The sequence below is a fragment of the Dromiciops gliroides genome, chromosome 2, assembly GCF_019393635.1.
Source record: "Dromiciops gliroides isolate mDroGli1 chromosome 2, mDroGli1.pri, whole genome shotgun sequence".
NCBI lineage: Eukaryota > Metazoa > Chordata > Mammalia > Microbiotheria > Microbiotheriidae > Dromiciops > Dromiciops gliroides.
Genome location: NC_057862.1, coordinates 168,121,995 through 168,139,854, shown reverse-complemented (window position 1 = coordinate 168,139,854; position 17,860 = coordinate 168,121,995). Strand labels below are relative to the sequence as shown.

Sequence of the window (17,860 nt, the reverse complement as noted above, 5' to 3'; positions counted from 1 at the left end):
CACTCCAATATATCTTCCATACACCCACCAAAGTGATTTTTCAGAAGGGAAGTTCTGATCACGTCACCTCTACCCCTACCCCAAACAATAAACTCCATTGGTCCATATTACCTCTAGTATTAAAGCTCTTTACAGCCTATCCCCAGCCTATCTTTAAAGTGTTCTTACTCCCTGTACACCCTCTGCAGTCTAGCCAAACTGGCCTACATCAATCTCAATGCCTTGAACATCAATGACTGTCCCCCCTGCTTGAAATTCTCTGCCTCTTGGAATTCTTGATTATTTTCAAAACTCCAAGAAACTGACTATAATTCATTCCCCCAGCTTTCTGCTTTTCTTCTATTCTAGGCTGTACCGGTTTTATTTGTACAAAACCTTTTAAACTTAATGTAATCAAAATTATCCACTTTATATCCCTCAATGTTTCTATCTCTTGTTTAGTCATAAAATCTTCTCTTATCCATAAATCTGATAGGTAATATATTCCATCTTCCTCTAAAATTTACCTGGTATTTCCCTTTATGTCAAGGTCATGTATCCATTTTTACCTTATCTTTAATAAACTGTTTAAGATATTTGTCTATACCTACTTTCTACCAAACTGCTTTCCAGTTTTCCCAGCACTTTTTAGCAAATAGTGAGTTCTTATCCCAAAAGCTTACTATAGTCATTTGCTACTGTGTATTATGTACCCACTCTATTTCACTGACCAACCATTCTATTTCTTGGCCAGTACAAGATAGTTGATAATTACTGCCTTATAATACAGTTAAAAATCTGGTACTACTAGACCATCTTCCTTTACATTTTTTCCCCATTAATTCCTTTGATAGTCTTGCTGTTTTGTTCTTTCAAATGAATTTTTATTTTTTTCTAGCTCAATATATAAAATATACCCACATAAATCATTTCTCTATACTACCAACAAAGCTCTACAAGAAGAGATAAAAAGATATTTCATTTAAAATAACTACAGACAATATAAAATACCTGCCAAGACAAACTCAAGAACTATTTAAACACAAAACACTTTTTATAAAAATAAAATCCTATTTAAATAACTGGAGAATATTAATTGTTCATGGGTGGGCCAAGCTAATGTAATAAAAATGATAATTCTACCTAAACTAATATACTTATTCAGTGCCCACCCATGAACAATGTTTTGTGTTTATATAATTCTTGGGTTTGTCTTGGCAGGTGTTTTATATTCTGCTTCTTTGCTAAAATTATTAACTGTTTCAACTAATTTTTTTAGTTGAGTCTCTAGGATTTTCCAAGCATACCATCATATCAATTGCAAAAAGAGACAGTTTTATTTCCTCTGTAACAATTGGAATGACACCACCTGCTGGAGACTTACTGTAGGAAAGCTCCACCATGAGAAGAAGGCCTCTGAGGGCAAGGCCATGTGGCTTTTCTTTGGTGTCAGGAAGTGACGTTTGCTCGTGGGTACTGTCTATCAAGGCTACCAGCCAATCAACTTGAGGAGCCTCCCCATTTCTGGGAGGAGGACACAAAATAGGAAGCGGACGCTGGTGGAGGGGTTCGCTCTTTTTGGTTCCTGACCTCGCCATGGTGGGTCAGATGATAGGGTCTCTTAGAAATAGTTAGATTTTTACCTTTCTCTCTGATGCTAATGCTTTTTAATAAATATTTAAACACTTAAATACTCTTGCTAAAGCTTATAATTTATTGGTGACCACTCATTAGATTTTAGATAGTATAGCTAGAATTTTAGCCCCTTACACCTTACTGCCCATTCTGATTCCTTCTATTTCTTTTTCTTCTCTTATTGATATTGCTAGCATTTCTAGTACAATATTGAAAAACAGTGGTGACAATAGGCATCCACAGCACTTTCTTTTGCATCTCTCTAGTGAACTTATATCATTTTATATTACAATGACTACAAACTGCAAGCTCCCTGAGGACAGGATCTTTTCTGATCAATATTTTGCTTTTCCTCTATTGCCGAGCAGTATTCTGTACCAATGAGCTTAATAAATGACCTTCATTTTATAAAAATAATCTTGATCTATAGATAATATATTGCCCTTTACCCTTTCTATAATCTTGATCCCAATCAATAGCTCCAATGAGCAATGAAGGGGCGGCATAGTGGATGTAAATAAACATTCTACAACATAACTTTCCCGAGAAAACAGGTTTCAATGTTAGCATTCTACCAACTCCACTCCACCTAAGTTCTTAGCGTTTTTTGTGTCCCTTTTGGTATTATGGTGAAATCTATGGACCCCGTTCTAAAAATAATGTTTTTAAAAGCATAAAATACATAGAAAAGGAAATCAATTATTTTGAAATACAATTAACAAGATGAGGGGGAGATTAAGAACCCTCAATCTAATAAGTCTTCAGAATGTTATGTGGATTCTGCTAAATGGAAGATTTGGGGAGGGAATATGGGAAGTGCACAGTGCTGATGGGTTCTTAAAGGCACTTCTGAACAAGAAGAAGATATATAAGATCACAGACCCATGGATGTATCAAAGTGGAAGTTAATTCTCTAAATAAACTTTTTAGTCGGGATAGTAGAAAAGAGGTCCTAGAGAACTAATAAAAATTTCTTTAATAAAGACTATACATCATTTTAACTTATAAAATTCAAATTAAACTATATAATGAAGTGACTACTCTCTATTCTGAAATAGGGTGCTTTAAGGCACATATCTCAACCTTAACTGTCCTGTACTTAACAGAAAGAAAAACCAGAAAGACTAGGTTCAGAAAAGTGAAACTACAGAGAACTTGATCACTACAAAATCTGAACAAGGAAGTTACTATATGCCTCCTAACAATACATTCAAAATTATGCACCCTTTGAAACACTATAGGCTTTGTTAATTTACATGCATAAAAACCTGTAGGAACGAATAATTCCAGAAGTATCTTTGTATGAGAAATCTATTTTTTTTAAAGAAAGTGGGAAGACCTAAGACAAAGCTTATCATTTTAAAGACTTGTCTAAATAATTTACATTAATCCAACCTAATTTAGTTTTAATGCAATTTTCCAAACTGTTGCAAACTAAACCAAAACCTAAATCTACTAATCCAAAAATACTTAGAAATCAACTTTCTCCTAAAAGAAATACATCATTAACTCAATAAGCAAATTAGAGAAATATCCAGTCAGTGTGATCTTGCAATTTAATCTAATGAAAACTTAAACATCAATTCTAGATGCTAACACTTTAAAAGGAAAGATCCTTCTGAAGTGAAGGGCACAGGCAATAAACAGTAAGTTAGACCCTACTGTGATGATAAATTATAGTGATTCAATGTTTAAAAGTTACAATTTTTTTCAAGTTACATTGAACCCTCATTTAGCTCCACTTCAATGCAGAGACTGGGTGAAACCAAATTATTAATTGGTCCATGACTAAGATTTCAAAGAATCACAGTAGATATCATATAAAGTGACCTATCTTCAAAATATTAAGCTGTCATTTTATTGCTATAGCATATATGTATATATGTGTACACACACACACACACACACACACACACACACACAACTATATATATGCCAAAGTATACAGTTTGTATTTTCCATTTTTCACACATTCTGCTTTTATATAAATGCTTGCTGAATGACTACATAAACTTCTAAAGGGTAGCAACTCACAAATCTACTTACTGGGAGATGAAGCCTTTATATAGTGCCTGATATTGTGCTAAGTGCTTTGTCAATATTATCTCATTTGTGAGCAAAACCAGGAGAACATTGTACACAGTATCAATAACAATGTGTGTTGATCAACTGTGATAGACTTGACTCTTCTCAGCAATACAATGGTCTAAGATAGTTCCAAAGGACTCATGATAGAAAATGCTCTCCAAACCCAGAAAAAAAGAACTGTGGAATCTAGACACAGATTGAACCATAGTATTTCTACTTTTTTTTTTGTTTTGGGTTTTTTTTTTTGGAGGTTTTTCTCTTTTGCTCTGATTCTTCTTTCTTTCTTTTCTTTTTGCGTGGGGCAATGGGGTTAAGTGACTTGCCCAGGGTCACACAGCTGGTAAGTGTCAAGTGTCTGAGGCCAGATTTGAACTCAGGTACTCCTGAATCCAGGGCCAGTGCTTTATCCACTGCGCCACCTAGCTGCCCCTCTGATTCTTCTTTCACAGCATGACTAATGCAGAAATATGTTTAATGTGATTGTACTTATATAACCTATATCAGAATGCCTGCTGTCTTGGGGAGGGAGAAAAATTTAAAACTAGAAAGCTTATAAAAGCAAATGTTGAAAACTATCTCTACATGTAACTAGAAAATAATAAAATACTTCTATGATTAAAAATTTAAATATATATATTATTTCATTTGACCTTCAATCTTAAAAGGTAGATGCTGTTATTATTCCCATTTTATAACTGAGGAAACTATGGCCAAGAGAGGTTAAGTGACTTGCCCAGGGTCACACAGTTACTATGGGTTGAGAATGAATTTGAAATCAGATGTTCCTGACTCCAGTGCTCTATCCATTGTACCACTTACGTGCTAGTACTATATTATACTGTACATTTCCTGCCAGGCCGCAAGCTGCTGGAATTCTTTATCATGCCACAAGAACCCATTTATCCTAAAAGATCACTTCAATCCTGGAACTCACACCTCAGAAATATCCTCTGTCTCTGAGGCCCACCTCAGGATTGGAGTATGGAAGGCTCCTCCCATAACCTTCATTTAAGGAAGGCCCAGCCAGCTCTTCATTTCCCACCAGTCTGCATTCCTCTGGATTTCATGCCTTTAAACCTTGCACATTCTCCCCTCACCCCTTTTCAGCTTCCTTTTATGTGTTGTCTTCCCTAATGGAATATAAATTCCTTTAGGGAAGGAATTGTCTTTCTTTTGTTTATATTTGTATTCTATGCCCTTAGGACATCTCCCATTTCTTCCCTTCTTTCCAATCATACAGCAACAATAAACATTTATTTACCACTTCCTAAGTGGGCAAGGCATTATGCTAAGCACTTAGGCTACAAAGAAAGGGGGGGGGAAAGGTCCAGGTACTCAAGAAGTTGAACATTCTAATGAGAGAGATAACATGTAAATAACTAGGTACAAAGAAAGTAATCTTATATATATAGTTAAAAAGCTAAAAGTAATCAGAGGGCTTTATATTTGATCCTGAAGATGCCAGGGAACCAATGGAGTTCAGTAAACAAGAAATTGTCATTGTCAGAGATAGATTTTTGAAAAATCACATTGGCAGCTAAACAGAGAATGGATTGGAGTGGGGGGGAGACTTAATAGAGGAGAAACAGTTAAAATGCCATTATACAGGGGCAGCTAGGTGGCGCAGTGGATATAACAATGGCTTTGGATTCAGGAGGACCTGAGTTCAAATCCAGCCTCAGACACTTGACACTAGCTGTGTGACCCTGGGCAAGTCACTACACCTTCACTGCCCAGCCCCCCCCCCAAGCCATTATACTAGGCCAGCTAGGAGGTGCTAAGGAACTAAACTAGGGTTGTAGCTGTATGAGTTGAGAAAAGGGGACATAGGAGATGTAAATGTCATGGGAGGATTATGGGCCCTGGTCACCCCAACAATTCTCTGGGGGGTTCAAGGAACTTTTTCCTTGAAACCTCAGGGGTTTTCCCTTGAAATCAAGTAGGCCTCTCCTTGAACTCAATCAAGGAGAGACACAGAGAGAGAGAGACACACACACACACACGCATGCACGCACGCACGCACGTGCGCCTACTGGCACAGATCGAACTGAGCATGCTCCAGGACCATCACCCTACATTCCAGTCATCCTAAGCATCTGGATGAGGTAATCCAGGAGAAGACCACCTGGAACCACCCATCGGCAGACTGCTTAGACCCTTCAGGACAAAGTTGACACCCGCCACCAGATCACTCACAAGGGACTCTTCTTACCCCAGCGCAACACGGGAAGACCACCAGCCCCTCACCCAATAAGAGACTCTTACCCACCCCATCTAAACCCTATAAAATGGCATCCCACAAGTTAGCCAGAGAGGAAAGCCTCCCGGCCGGTTTCTCTTGTACCCCAATAAGCCTGTTCTTTTATTCCTAATTAGGTCTTGTGCGAGCGTGTAATTCTTTACAGAGGAATCCTAAGGACCCACGTGCTTTCTCCTATTGGTTTCTCCCCCATATCATAAACACAGAAATGACAAGATTATGTGTATTCAGGTGAGAATGAAGAACTGAAGATGATACTTTAGTACACACTCATATATATTCTCTCATGTAGACTACTCCAACAGGTTAAGTGGTCTCCATGACTCAAACTCTACCCCCATTTCATTTCATCCTCCAGTGCTGCCAAAAGGATTTTTTCTGAAGTAAAGGTATAACAATGTCATCTCCCTACCCTACTGAATACACTCTAATGACTCTATCTTACCCCCAGGATCAAATATTAACCCCTTTGTTCGGCATTTTGCTCTTCACAGCCATTTTCTTTCCTATTAAGCTAGTTTTCTTACACTTCACTCCCACCCAAACACCACATTTAAGCCACACTGGCCTACACAACATACCTTCCACACAACTAAAGTTTCACCCTGAGTCTCTGGTTTTGTATTGGTTGTCCTTCTTACCTAGAAAGTTCTTCCTCCTCACATCTGCCTCTCAGAATCCCTGCCTGCCTTCAAGACTCAGCTCAAACATCACTCTCTTTGGATAAGGCTTTTCCCACTCCCACCAACTGACAGTGTATTTCTCTCTAACACTATCTTTCCATTTATTCTGTATTATCTTAGTAATAGCTAGCATTTATATAATGCCTATTATGTGTCCAGCACTGTGCTAAGTGTTTCTCACAAATACTACCTTCACAAAGGTGATGGAATGGTGGTGGAGGAATAAGCCTGAAACATAACTTCATAATACTCCACCCCATAGGTGAATCCTTGTTTTGGGTGGTGGTGGGTGGGGACTGAATGCTAAATTGCAGAATAAGAGAGCACATAAAGGGAAAGGGGAAATAGAGAGGAATGTGTGAGGTAGCCTATTCAAGACAATGTTAACTAATAAAGAAAGTATAACTCCTGTAGTATCTTGGAAAGAAGGCCAATTTGAGAATGGTGAGATGGCAAAGAGAGGGAATGAAATAGGAGAAGGGGGCACATCTTGATTCAATGGTGGGAAGAGATCTCACTTAAGAAAACTCCCATGGAGGGAGAAAGATATTCTATGAGAAATGGGGATCTTGCAATACAAATAATCTACAGGAATTTGGTGCTCAAAGAGACCACTACTTCTAAAAGTGTATTATGCATGCATGAATGGCATCCTGTCTCAAAAGAAAGGAGTAAAAGTTGATGGAAGCAAATGAAATGCAAAAGGGTGGTAGGAAATGAACCAAGAGATTTCATGGTAAATGTGAAATAAAATGACCTAGTCAAGTCAATGTTCAACAATAAAGAGAGATAACTACTGTAGTCTCTTATGAAGAAGGCCTACATGAGAATGGGTGCGATAGCAAAAGGAGGGATTGGAAGAGGAAGAAAATATAATAAAATAATGTAATTTGGCAGACTGATTTTTTACTGTTTCATCAAGGAAACACTCCATGTTCCTCGAAGAAACAAAGGGGGGAATGTGGTAAAGTAATGGAATTTGGCAGACTGATTGGGATGGGCCACTCCTGGGCTGTCCTGTGTGACACATGCTTCTAATGTCAGGAGGAGAAACCACTCTCAGATCCAGTATCAAGGACTTCCCCTTTTTGGGGGAGGGAGAGTAAATGCTCACTGAGGGGAGAGCACTTTTTTCCAGTGGTGTGAGTTGCTGGAGTGGGCAGAAAGAGGTTCTTTCTTGGCAGTTTTTCCTGTGCGCGCTGGCTGCAAAGCTATTTCCCATTGAAGCTCCGGATCCCAGGTGGTGAGTTAACATATGAGCCCTGCTCGTTTGAATTAGTTGAACTAGAAGCGAGTTTGGGGATTGTATAGACTTAGATTAGAGTTAGGGGGATTATCCATTTTTCTTTTTCCCTATTCCCTTGTCTTTGATTTTATTAATTTCACCGTTGCTGTTTATTTTGTTCCCATTAATAAAACCTGATTCATTTGTGGAAAAGAGGCTGTTAGGCTCCTTTCTTATTGGCCTGGGAGAAATATCTAAAAAGGCAGTTTGGAGGGGAGGGAGCTTTGGACCTAGAGATCCCTCATTATTTTCGGGACCCCAATATTACAGCAAGCCACCCAATTAACTCTCCCAATATTAAATTTGGCCCCCACAAAACCCAAGCTATTAATAAATGAAAAAATTTTCAATTAACTGTGAGAGAAATGCAAATCAAAGCCAAGTCTACCTCAAAGTCTACCCCAGACCCATAAGATTAGCAAAATGACAAAAAAAGAAAATAACAATTGAGAGAGAGAGGCACATCAATACACCTCTGACAAAGCTGTGAATTGGTCCAGGCATTCTAGAAAGTGATTTGGAACTATGCCCAAAAAGTCCCTAACCTATGCACACCCTTTGACCCAGTCATACTATTACTAGACCTATATGCTAAAGTGATCAAAGAAAGAAAAAAGCTCCTTGTGTATAAAATATTTATAGCAGCTCTTTTGGTTGAACTGAAAACAAGGGAGTACCCATCAACTGGAGCTGAACAAAGTATGGTATATGAATATAAAGTATTATTATACCAATCACTCAATAAACATTTATTAAGTGCCTGTTATATGCCAGGCACTGTGCTAACTAAGCACTGGCAATACACAGAGAAATGTCCAATAAGCAAATATTTAGCTGTAGGAAAATAAAAAGTGTTCCTCTCAATAAACTTACATTCTAATGAGGGAAACTGCATATATACATCCATACATAAAAATAGGTACATACAAGGTACATACAGAATAAATGGAAATTACACTTAGATTGGAAGGCACTAGTAGTAGTAGGCAATTAGAAATGCTGGCTAGAATTCAGGGGAAATGTAGTGATGATACAGATCACTGAATCTGTATCATGTATCCCTATGTGTAGGGATCTTAGACATTAACTAATTGATTCGTACATTATTACTGGTAGTAGAGATAAAAATTGGGAATCATCTGAAGAGGAGTAATAATTGAAATTAAGGGAGTCAAAAGACCTTGGGGGATATACATTTATACATGAAGAGAAGGAAAAGCCAAAAAAGAAAAATGGTGAAAGTAAATTGTGGAAACCAAGGGAAAAAGAATGTTCAGGAAATGGGGGTGGACCCAATTTCAAATGCTGCAGAAGTCAAAAAAAGATGATGACCTACCTACCTTACCATATTGAAGAGCTGGTAAGATTAAATTACTTTTTTTTTGGCAGGGTGATATGGGTTAAGTGACTTGCCCAGGGTCACACAGCTAGTAAGTACCAAGTGTCTGAGGCCAAATTTGAACTCAGGTCCTCCTGAATCTAGGGCCAGTGCTTTATCCCCTGTGCCACCTAGGATTAAATTACTTTGTAAACTTCAAGTCACCATGTAAATGTGAGCTTGAATTATGGATCAAAAAAAGGACATTATATTCAGTGATACTTGGAGAAAAGCTTGGAAAAAGCTATTTTAGTACAGTAATATAGATAGAAGCCAGAATGCAAAATACTGAAGATAAAGCAGGTGGTTGGGAAGTAGAGTCCCCAAATATGGACTACACACATTAGAAGTTGGGAATGGGGACAGCTAGATGGCACAGTGGATAAAGCACCGGCCCTGGATTCGAGAGGACCTGAGCTCAAATCCAGCCTCAGACACTTGACACTTACTAGCTGTGTGACCCTGGGCAATTCACTTAACCCTCATAGCTCTGCCAAAAAAAAGAAAAGAAAAGAAAAGAAAAAGAAAAGGAAAAAAATAGAAGTTGGGGTTGGGAGTGGGGGTGGGAAGAGACTGAATGAGGTAACAGGATCAAGGTACCCTTTTTTTTTTTTTTAGGGCAATGAGGGTTAAGTGACTTGCCCAGAGTCACACAGCTGGTAAGTGTCAAGTGTCTTGAGGCCAGGTTTGAACTCAGGTCCTCCTGAATCCAGGGCCCGTGCTTTATCCACTGCGCCACCTAGCTGCCCCCAAGGTACCCTTTTTAAGAATAAGGGAAACTGGGGCAGCTAGGTGGCGCAGTGGATAGAGCATAGGCCCTGGATTCAGGAGGACCTGAGTTCAAACCCGGCCTCAAGACACTTTACACACTTACCAGCTGTGTGACCCTGGGCAAGTCACTTAACCCCAACTGCCTCACCAAAAAATTAAAAAATTAAAAAAAAAAAGAATAAGGGAAACCTGAACATGTTTACAGGCTGAGAGGATTGACTGAATAGAGTAGACAGAAAAAAATGACTGACAAAACAAGGTTATCATATCAGAGTAAATGAATTTGAAGGTATAGAGAGGACGGGTTAACTTTGGCAATAAGGGAGCAAAGACTCCTCTAAAACTGGGGAGAGGAGAGAATGGAGAACACAATTTTCAAAGAGGAGCTTTGAGAGAGTTTCTATTGAATTACTTTAATCTTCTCAAATTACAGGTCTCTCAGCTAGAAGGACTCTCTCCCTCCTTAGAAACCAACTTGATACCTTGTATTGTACTTGTATTATATTCATGTATAAACCTTATCTTTGATTCTATTAGACCAAGCAACCTAAGAATAAGACTAAGTGAGTTTTATTTTTTTTATTCCCCATTAGGTTTACTAGTGTTTAATAAAAACTGAAAAATAATAAAATGTTGGAGGTTCAGAAACAAAATCATATTAAAAACAGTTCCTTATTGCCAAAACAGGTTAAGTGATTTGTCCAAGATCACTTAGATCAGTGGTGCCAAACTCAAATAGAAATGGGAGTCATGGATCCCTGCAGGCCCTGGGCTAAGCACTTTTTACAAATGTCTCCTATGATCTTCATAACAACCCAGGGAGGTTGGTGCTATTATTATTCCTATTTTATAATTGAGAAAACTAAGCCAGAAAAAGGTTAAGTGACTCACCCAGGGTCACAGTTAAATATATAAAGCTGGATTTGAATCCAGGTTTTCTCTAGACCCAGATGTCCATCCTCTGTCCTACCTTGAAGTGGAAATACTCTTTCTAGTATTAGTTGTACTCAATGATCTAATGAGGTAATCAAGTGCCTGGCACATAGTAGGAACTTGATAAAAAAATTTTCCTTTCCTCCCTCTCAATAGAATTAATTCAAGTTATAAACTGATGATAATGGGGAAAAAGAAAAGCTCAATGGCTCTTTCCTTTCCAAAATTTTATTATGGCTTCATTTAGACTCATGTACATTTATTTCCTTTCCTTATAACAGTATTCTCAAACCTTTTAGTTTCAAAATCCCTCAATAATCCTAAAATTATTGAGTACCCCAAAGAGTTTTTATGTGGGTTACATCTATCCATATTTACTATATTAAAAAATTAATACTGATATATTTTAAGTTTATTCATTCATTTTAAAATAGCCAGTAGGGGCAGCTAGGTGGCGCAGTGGATAAATCACCGGCCCTGGATTCAGGAGGACCTGAGTTCAAATCCGGCCTCAGACATTTGACATGTACTAGCTGTGTGACCCTAGGCAAGTCACTTAACCCCCATAGTCCTGCAAAAAAAAAAATAGCCAGTAAACATTGATTAAGCACCTACTACATGCCAGGCACTGTACCAGGAATACAAAAAAGAAGCAAAAGAGTCTCTGCCTTCAACGAGTTTACAGTCTAATAGAAGAGAAAATATTCACACAACTATATACAAAGCAAGCATATACATAAGTAGGAAATAATTAACAGAGAAAAGGCACTAGAATTAAGAGGGGTTGGAGAAGGCTTCTTATAGAAGGTGAAGTTTTAGTAGGGACTTAAAGGAAGCCAAGGAGGTCAATAGTTGGAGCAAAGGAGGGAGAGAGTTCCAGGCATGGGGAACAGCTAGAGAGAATTATAAACCCATTACATAAATATTTTCATGAAAAACGACTGTATTTTCCAAAACAAAATTTAGTAAGTAGCACTGTTTTGCATATTTTTGCACATCTCCTTAATGTCTGGCTTGATAGAAGACAGTTGGATTCTTCTGTTTCTCCAACTCAATCTGCTGAGATAGTTGTTCTGATCGAAGTATATGAAGAAAAGTCAGTCTCAAAAAAGCCATGCAGTTGGGAAAAAGTAGACTGCTTTAATGGGTAAATGACATCTTAGCATTATTATAAAAATAGTTTTGAAAACATGGACTCCCTCAAGGAGTACTGGGGGTGGCCCCCCACACACACTTTTTTTGAGCTCTACAACAACCCTGGGGTAGACAGGACATTTATTACTACCATGCTTGTTCTACTAAGGAGGAAACTAAAGTTCACATGGGTTAGGTAACCTGCTTATAGGTTTATAGAATAAGAAAATCCAACTCTCTTAAAAATTGTTTCTACGTGGTCTTAGAAACAATATGAAAGTATTTGTATATTTATTCTTATAAATGATTAACAAGAATCTTAAAAAAGCTTTGTGATTTGAAAAGTCCATAGTTGGGCAAGGTAAAGAGCCATGGTTTATTAATTTCCATGTCAATAGAGCACAAGATGATTCCTACTACCATATTTATTTAAATAGGTTCCAGAATCTCTTAAGAATTAGAGAATTTAACAAAACAATTCAAAAATAAAATCAATTATTATTCTATGGAGGCATAAAATGATTTTTAAAATGAAGTGAAATATTTCACACCAAAAACAAACTCATATTCTAAAATTAATGAATGATGGCACATTGCTTCAAAATATTCTCCACATTAAACATTTCACTCATATCAAATCACTGTAAATGACACAAATAAATAATTATAACAGGTTCTCTCCACGGCCAACTTTTCTCATTTTTTGTCTCTAGTCAAAAAACAGTACCAACAAGAGAGAAAACTTAAGGTGGAAACTTTTTTTAAGGGGATGCATCTACTAAGATGGTAAACTGATTAATAAGAAAAAAAATGAGGAAATACTGAATTAGCTTCTGTCATTAGGAAAAATTTCCTCCTCCTATCCTAAAGTTTAATATTTCAAGTTCTTATGTGAATGTATTACTGCACATATATAGAATATGTATGCACTCTTTAAACGTGTATTTAGAATATGTACATATATTTTCTAAACCTAAATTTAAATTTTGTAAACTTAAATTTTCATATCACTAACTTTTGCCTAGTGAAATAAAATATTAAAATTAATTTAAAAATTATATCAAGTGTATTCCAGTTGGCTATGGGTAGGGGTGAGAATAATGCCAGCATTTTTATGTAATTTTATTAACAAAATATCAAGAGGCTTTCCAGTAGCCTCATAGTAGTAGAAAAAAATGGATAAAAATCAACTTTAAAAAATCATATCTAATTGCACTCTAATCTATATACAGATTTAAGTTTTATGTTTAGTTTCAATTCCCAAAGACAACAGCCCTTAAGGACAATACACTTTAACTTAAAAACTTTTTAAAAACAGGAACTATGGGAGCAGCTAGGTGGCGCAGTGGATAGAGCACCGGCCCTGGAGTCTGGAGGACCTGAGTTCAAATCCAACCTCAGACACTTGACACTTAACTAGCTGTGTGACCCTGGGTAAGTCACTTAACCCCAATTGCCTCACCAAACAAACAAACAAACAACCCCCAACTATGATTTCTAATATATATTCAGAACACATTCGGGTAATCTTTCTTATTATCACAATATACATTAAGGAACTCTTAAGGAGTTCCCAGAGATTCAAAAAGTTTAGAAAAATTGAAGAAAATTGTACTCAACAACAATCAGTATTCAAGATAAAAATGCTCATTTTCATTTCTCAATTCTGGAAAGGTCTCCAGAAAAAAAATAAACATGTTATAAAACAAATATGAAGATGAAAACATAGTAAGTTTCAAGAAAAAAAAGTAAACGCACAGATTACTGAGGATGTGATGTACCTAGACAAAGAAGTCTCTTGGAAATGAAAGAAAGGAAAGACAGTAGAAGCAAGAGAAATTTTTGGAGTCAACTAGTCCTAAAGGAAGAAAGGATAAACTCCCACTGATTTGTAATCTGGTAAGGACTTGTTTTGGATGGGGGGAGGGGGAGGGGAGATCATGGAGGCAAGCTGTAAAAAGACCCAAGACCCAAATTCGACGAGATAGTTTTGCAGCAAAATGCAAAGCCTACGGGGCAGCTAGGTGGCGTAGTGGATAGAGCACTGGCCCTGGATTCAGGAGGACCTGAGTTCAAATCCAGCCTCAGACACTTAACACTAGCTGTGTGGCCCTGGGCAAGTCACTTAACCCCAATTACCTCACTTAAAAAAAAATGCAAAGCCTACTACTATCAGGAAGAGTGTTTTCCCCCCTTACAGGGAAGTGCTTTGAGGATGAATGGAAGTCTGAATCAATGTCAAATTGTCACTTCGGTTTTCTCATGTAACGGCAAAACTAATTTTTAAATAGTAAAAATTTCTCCTTCAAAAAAGGAAACCTACATGTATATCTGAGTTTTGAAGAATATAAAGGTTATCAAACAAAACTAATGCTATTTTGTAGAGAGTGATCTAACTAGTCTTACTGAATGATGACAAATTCACAATGTAAAATTTAGCCTCCTTAGTCAACCTTATTCATGTATTTGTGGCAATTAAAGGAAAAAAAAAGGTTAACTACCACTGTTTTCAAAATTAAAATAACTGTGGCTATTGAAAGATGACTGAAAAAAAGACGGGGGGCATTATCCGACTCCTGTATAACCAAAGACCTGGCTTAGTAAGTCCCTTTATAACAAGCATTTACTGTACAAGTTCAAGAGTGGGACTGCCACACTCCAGCAAAGGCACTACTATCTACACAAATATAAACTACGATGATTAGGGGCAACGTAATAAACGTAAGAAGTACCCACCAATACTTGAATGCTCGGGCCCAAGTCAGTAGCAAAGAAATTCTTCACACCTGCTGCCGGGCATTAAAAACTACACCCGGATTACTGCAATGCACCTCTTTCTCCCCCTCCATTCACTCACTCCGCACTTTCTGTTTAGAATGCAACTCGTCCTCTAGGGCAAGTGGATAAGGCGGTTCACCCTGATCCTGGCAACGCTCAACATCATGTTGTGGTCCCTTCTGCAGTAACCTCATCAAATGACTGAAGTAATGCCAAAAAAAAAAAAAAATCTGAAACCAGAGCTACCTACCATTAAACAAAAATCGTCATAACCAGTTGGAAACTCCACACTGCCTGTGATGGAAACCCGCCGCGGGCTCACCGCTGCGCAGTTGGAGCGGCACCTCTCCGAGCCCCGTGCCCCAGGTCCTTTTTTTGTCCCCCTCTCTCCGCCTCCCTCCCTAGCACCTTCCCTCGGGGCCTCGGCTCCAAGCTTGGCTCGCACATCTGCCCGCAGCTGGCGCTGGGGGAGGGGGGGACCAGGCTGCCGCGCTCCCTGGGGATACGGGGGGGGGGGGTCGAGTCGCACAGAGGTTGCTCAGCCTACAGCCAGGTGCCGCTACGGGGCTCGCGGCGCCACCGCTGCCGCTGCCGCAGCCTCTGCCTCCAGGGCTCGCGCGCTGGGGTCTCCACCCAGGCGGTCCACGCGCTCGGGCTGGTGCCGGTCCGGCTCGCACCCTAAGCTTCCAGCTCAGCTCAGCGGCTTCCCGCGGCCAACCCCCGGTTCCCCGGCCCGCCTTGGGCCAGGGCGACCCGCTATTCGGCCCTCGGAGCTCCTGTCCTCCCCCTCCCCAGCGGTTCCCAGAAGCGATTCACCCTTAGCTTCCCCCCTTCAGCCCCGGCGGGGCCTGTGCGGGTCCCGTACCATTCTCCTCACGGGGCGGACTCCGGAAGGGCAGCAACTCCACCTCCTCCTCCTCCGCGGCCTGCAGCCATCTATCGGGAAGCGTCTCCGAAGGCGGCAGCAAAAGCCGCCGGACAAGAACAGCCCAGGGATACCTCAGAACTAACTCAGCTCCGGCGCTAGAAGCAGCAGCAGCAGAAGCCGAGTCTTTCATAATTGTGCGACCAACTCCTGCGGGTGACTGGCCACAGGGACGCGCCCGCGCCCGCCTCCGCCGCCTGACGGAGCCGGAGACACACCACGTGAGCGACGCGTCATGCGCGCCGCCGCGAGGGCGCGGGTCACGTGACCCTCTGCCCCCCGCGGGTCTGGCATCTTATTCCGTGGCCTCGGGAGCTGAGTTCTGCCGGCTTTACTTTTGGCCCGGGTCTGTGTCGGAGACGCTGGGGATAGGGGTGACGCGGCGGCGAGGAGGAGGGAACCCAGAAAGCTGGCGATTAAGGCACCCTCACCCCAGTCTGCTGAAATTCATCCTAGTATTATCTCCTCACCACAGTCTCCTCAGTGGCGCACCGACCGCCGAGGGCTGAGCTGTAGAAGGAACCTAAGCAGCAGGACCTGACGAGCTTGCTCCTCCCCACTGCGGTGTAAGTCTGGAAAGAGAAGCCATGTGTACGTGGTGCGAGGGACTTCAAACAGCCCCCGGGGCTGCTTTCCTCTTATTTAGTGCAACCACGCTTCTTCCAGTCACCTCAGAGAGTCAGTCAATCCAGGGCCCCCTTCTACTCCGACTTCTCCCTGCCCCTTCTTTTCTCACCTGGCTGCACTACTTTGGGACTTCTCCGACTTTCCCACCATACCCCCAGGAAGTTTATCGTGGGCTTAAGCATCATCCCCCGTTAAGAGCCCATCAATCTTTCTACTGCACCCCATCACCACTCTCCATTCGAGGGGAGATGAAGCCATGGAGTCCACAAATTACATCTAAGGAGGGAGCTCAGCTCAGAACATCTTATTTCTCACCTAACTTCACTACTTTAGGACTTCTCTCACTTTCCCATCATACTCCAGTAAATTCATTGTTGGGTTAAATATCACTCAGTAAATCCAACAGCCTTGGTACTCCACCCCTTTCTCTCCATTTGATGAGAGGGTGGAGCCTTGAACTCCAAACCCTCCATACTGATGATGTGTCATCACCGTACTAGACTATAACCAGCAAGAAGGTTAAAGCTCACCCAGTCAGTACTCTGGGTAAAGAAGGTGCTGAATAAATATTTGTTGAATGATCTCCTCACTTTTCCCTGTGGCTGTACCCACTCATGTCTTCCTACATAATCTTCCCTGTACATATTTCCATTCTACTCAAAATCCTCAATAGCTTCTCCTTCATAAAGTGTAAAGTCTAAATATCTGAGCCTGAAATTAAAGATCTTCCACAATCAACTTCTACCCCACCTCTCCAGTCTCATTTCTCATTATTCCCCTGACCGTTCTACTCCAGTCAAAATGCCATGCCATGCCCTATTTCCATACTGTTCTCTAGTTTGTAATAACAATCAACGATTTAAATTTTTCTTGTGCATATGTCTTATCTCTCCAAGTTAAACCTCTTGAAAGCAGAGTCTGTCTCTGTCTCTTTATCAACCTACCAACTAACGTAGGAAAAAAATGTTTGTTGACAGACATACTAGTCATACTAGGGGAAAGCATAGTTAAATTCTGAAACTGAAAAGATGAAAAAATCTCAGAACGGCTTTCCTCTTCTTCCCCCCTCCCTCTCACGTCCATTGAGTCGCCATATCTTACATCTACCTTTACAGCATCTCTCTCATCGCCTACCTTTCCAGTCTTCTTACATCTCACTCCTGGATGGTTGATTCTGGAACACTGGCCTCCTTACTGTTTCATTAATAAGATACTCTCCAATCAAATCTAGGCATTTTCTCTGGATGTACCCAGCCAGAAAATAGAATGCTCTCCCTCCTCATCTCCATCTACTGGCTTCTGTGTCTTCCTTTAAGCCCCACCTGGGGGGGGGGGGAGGGCAGCTAGGTGGCACAGTGAATAAAGCACTGGCGTTGGATTCAGG

At 40.1% G+C, this 17,860-nt stretch overlaps 1 protein-coding gene across 2 annotated transcripts in view; it reads right to left on the bottom strand.

The window, feature by feature from the left end:
- Window positions 1-15,913, bottom strand: part of TRPM7 (transient receptor potential cation channel subfamily M member 7) — a 137,838-nt gene extending 121,925 nt beyond the window's left edge. For both annotated transcript variants that reach the window (XR_006354726.1, XM_043982235.1), the window contains exon 1: window positions 15,790-15,913. Coding sequence is in view for 1 of the 2 variants with exons in the window: in XM_043982235.1 (XP_043838170.1) it covers window positions 15,790-15,792 (3 nt within the window). In the remaining variant the exon portion in view is untranslated. The remainder of the gene's footprint in view (window positions 1-15,789) is intronic.
- Window positions 15,914-17,860: the final 1,947 nt, after the last annotated feature.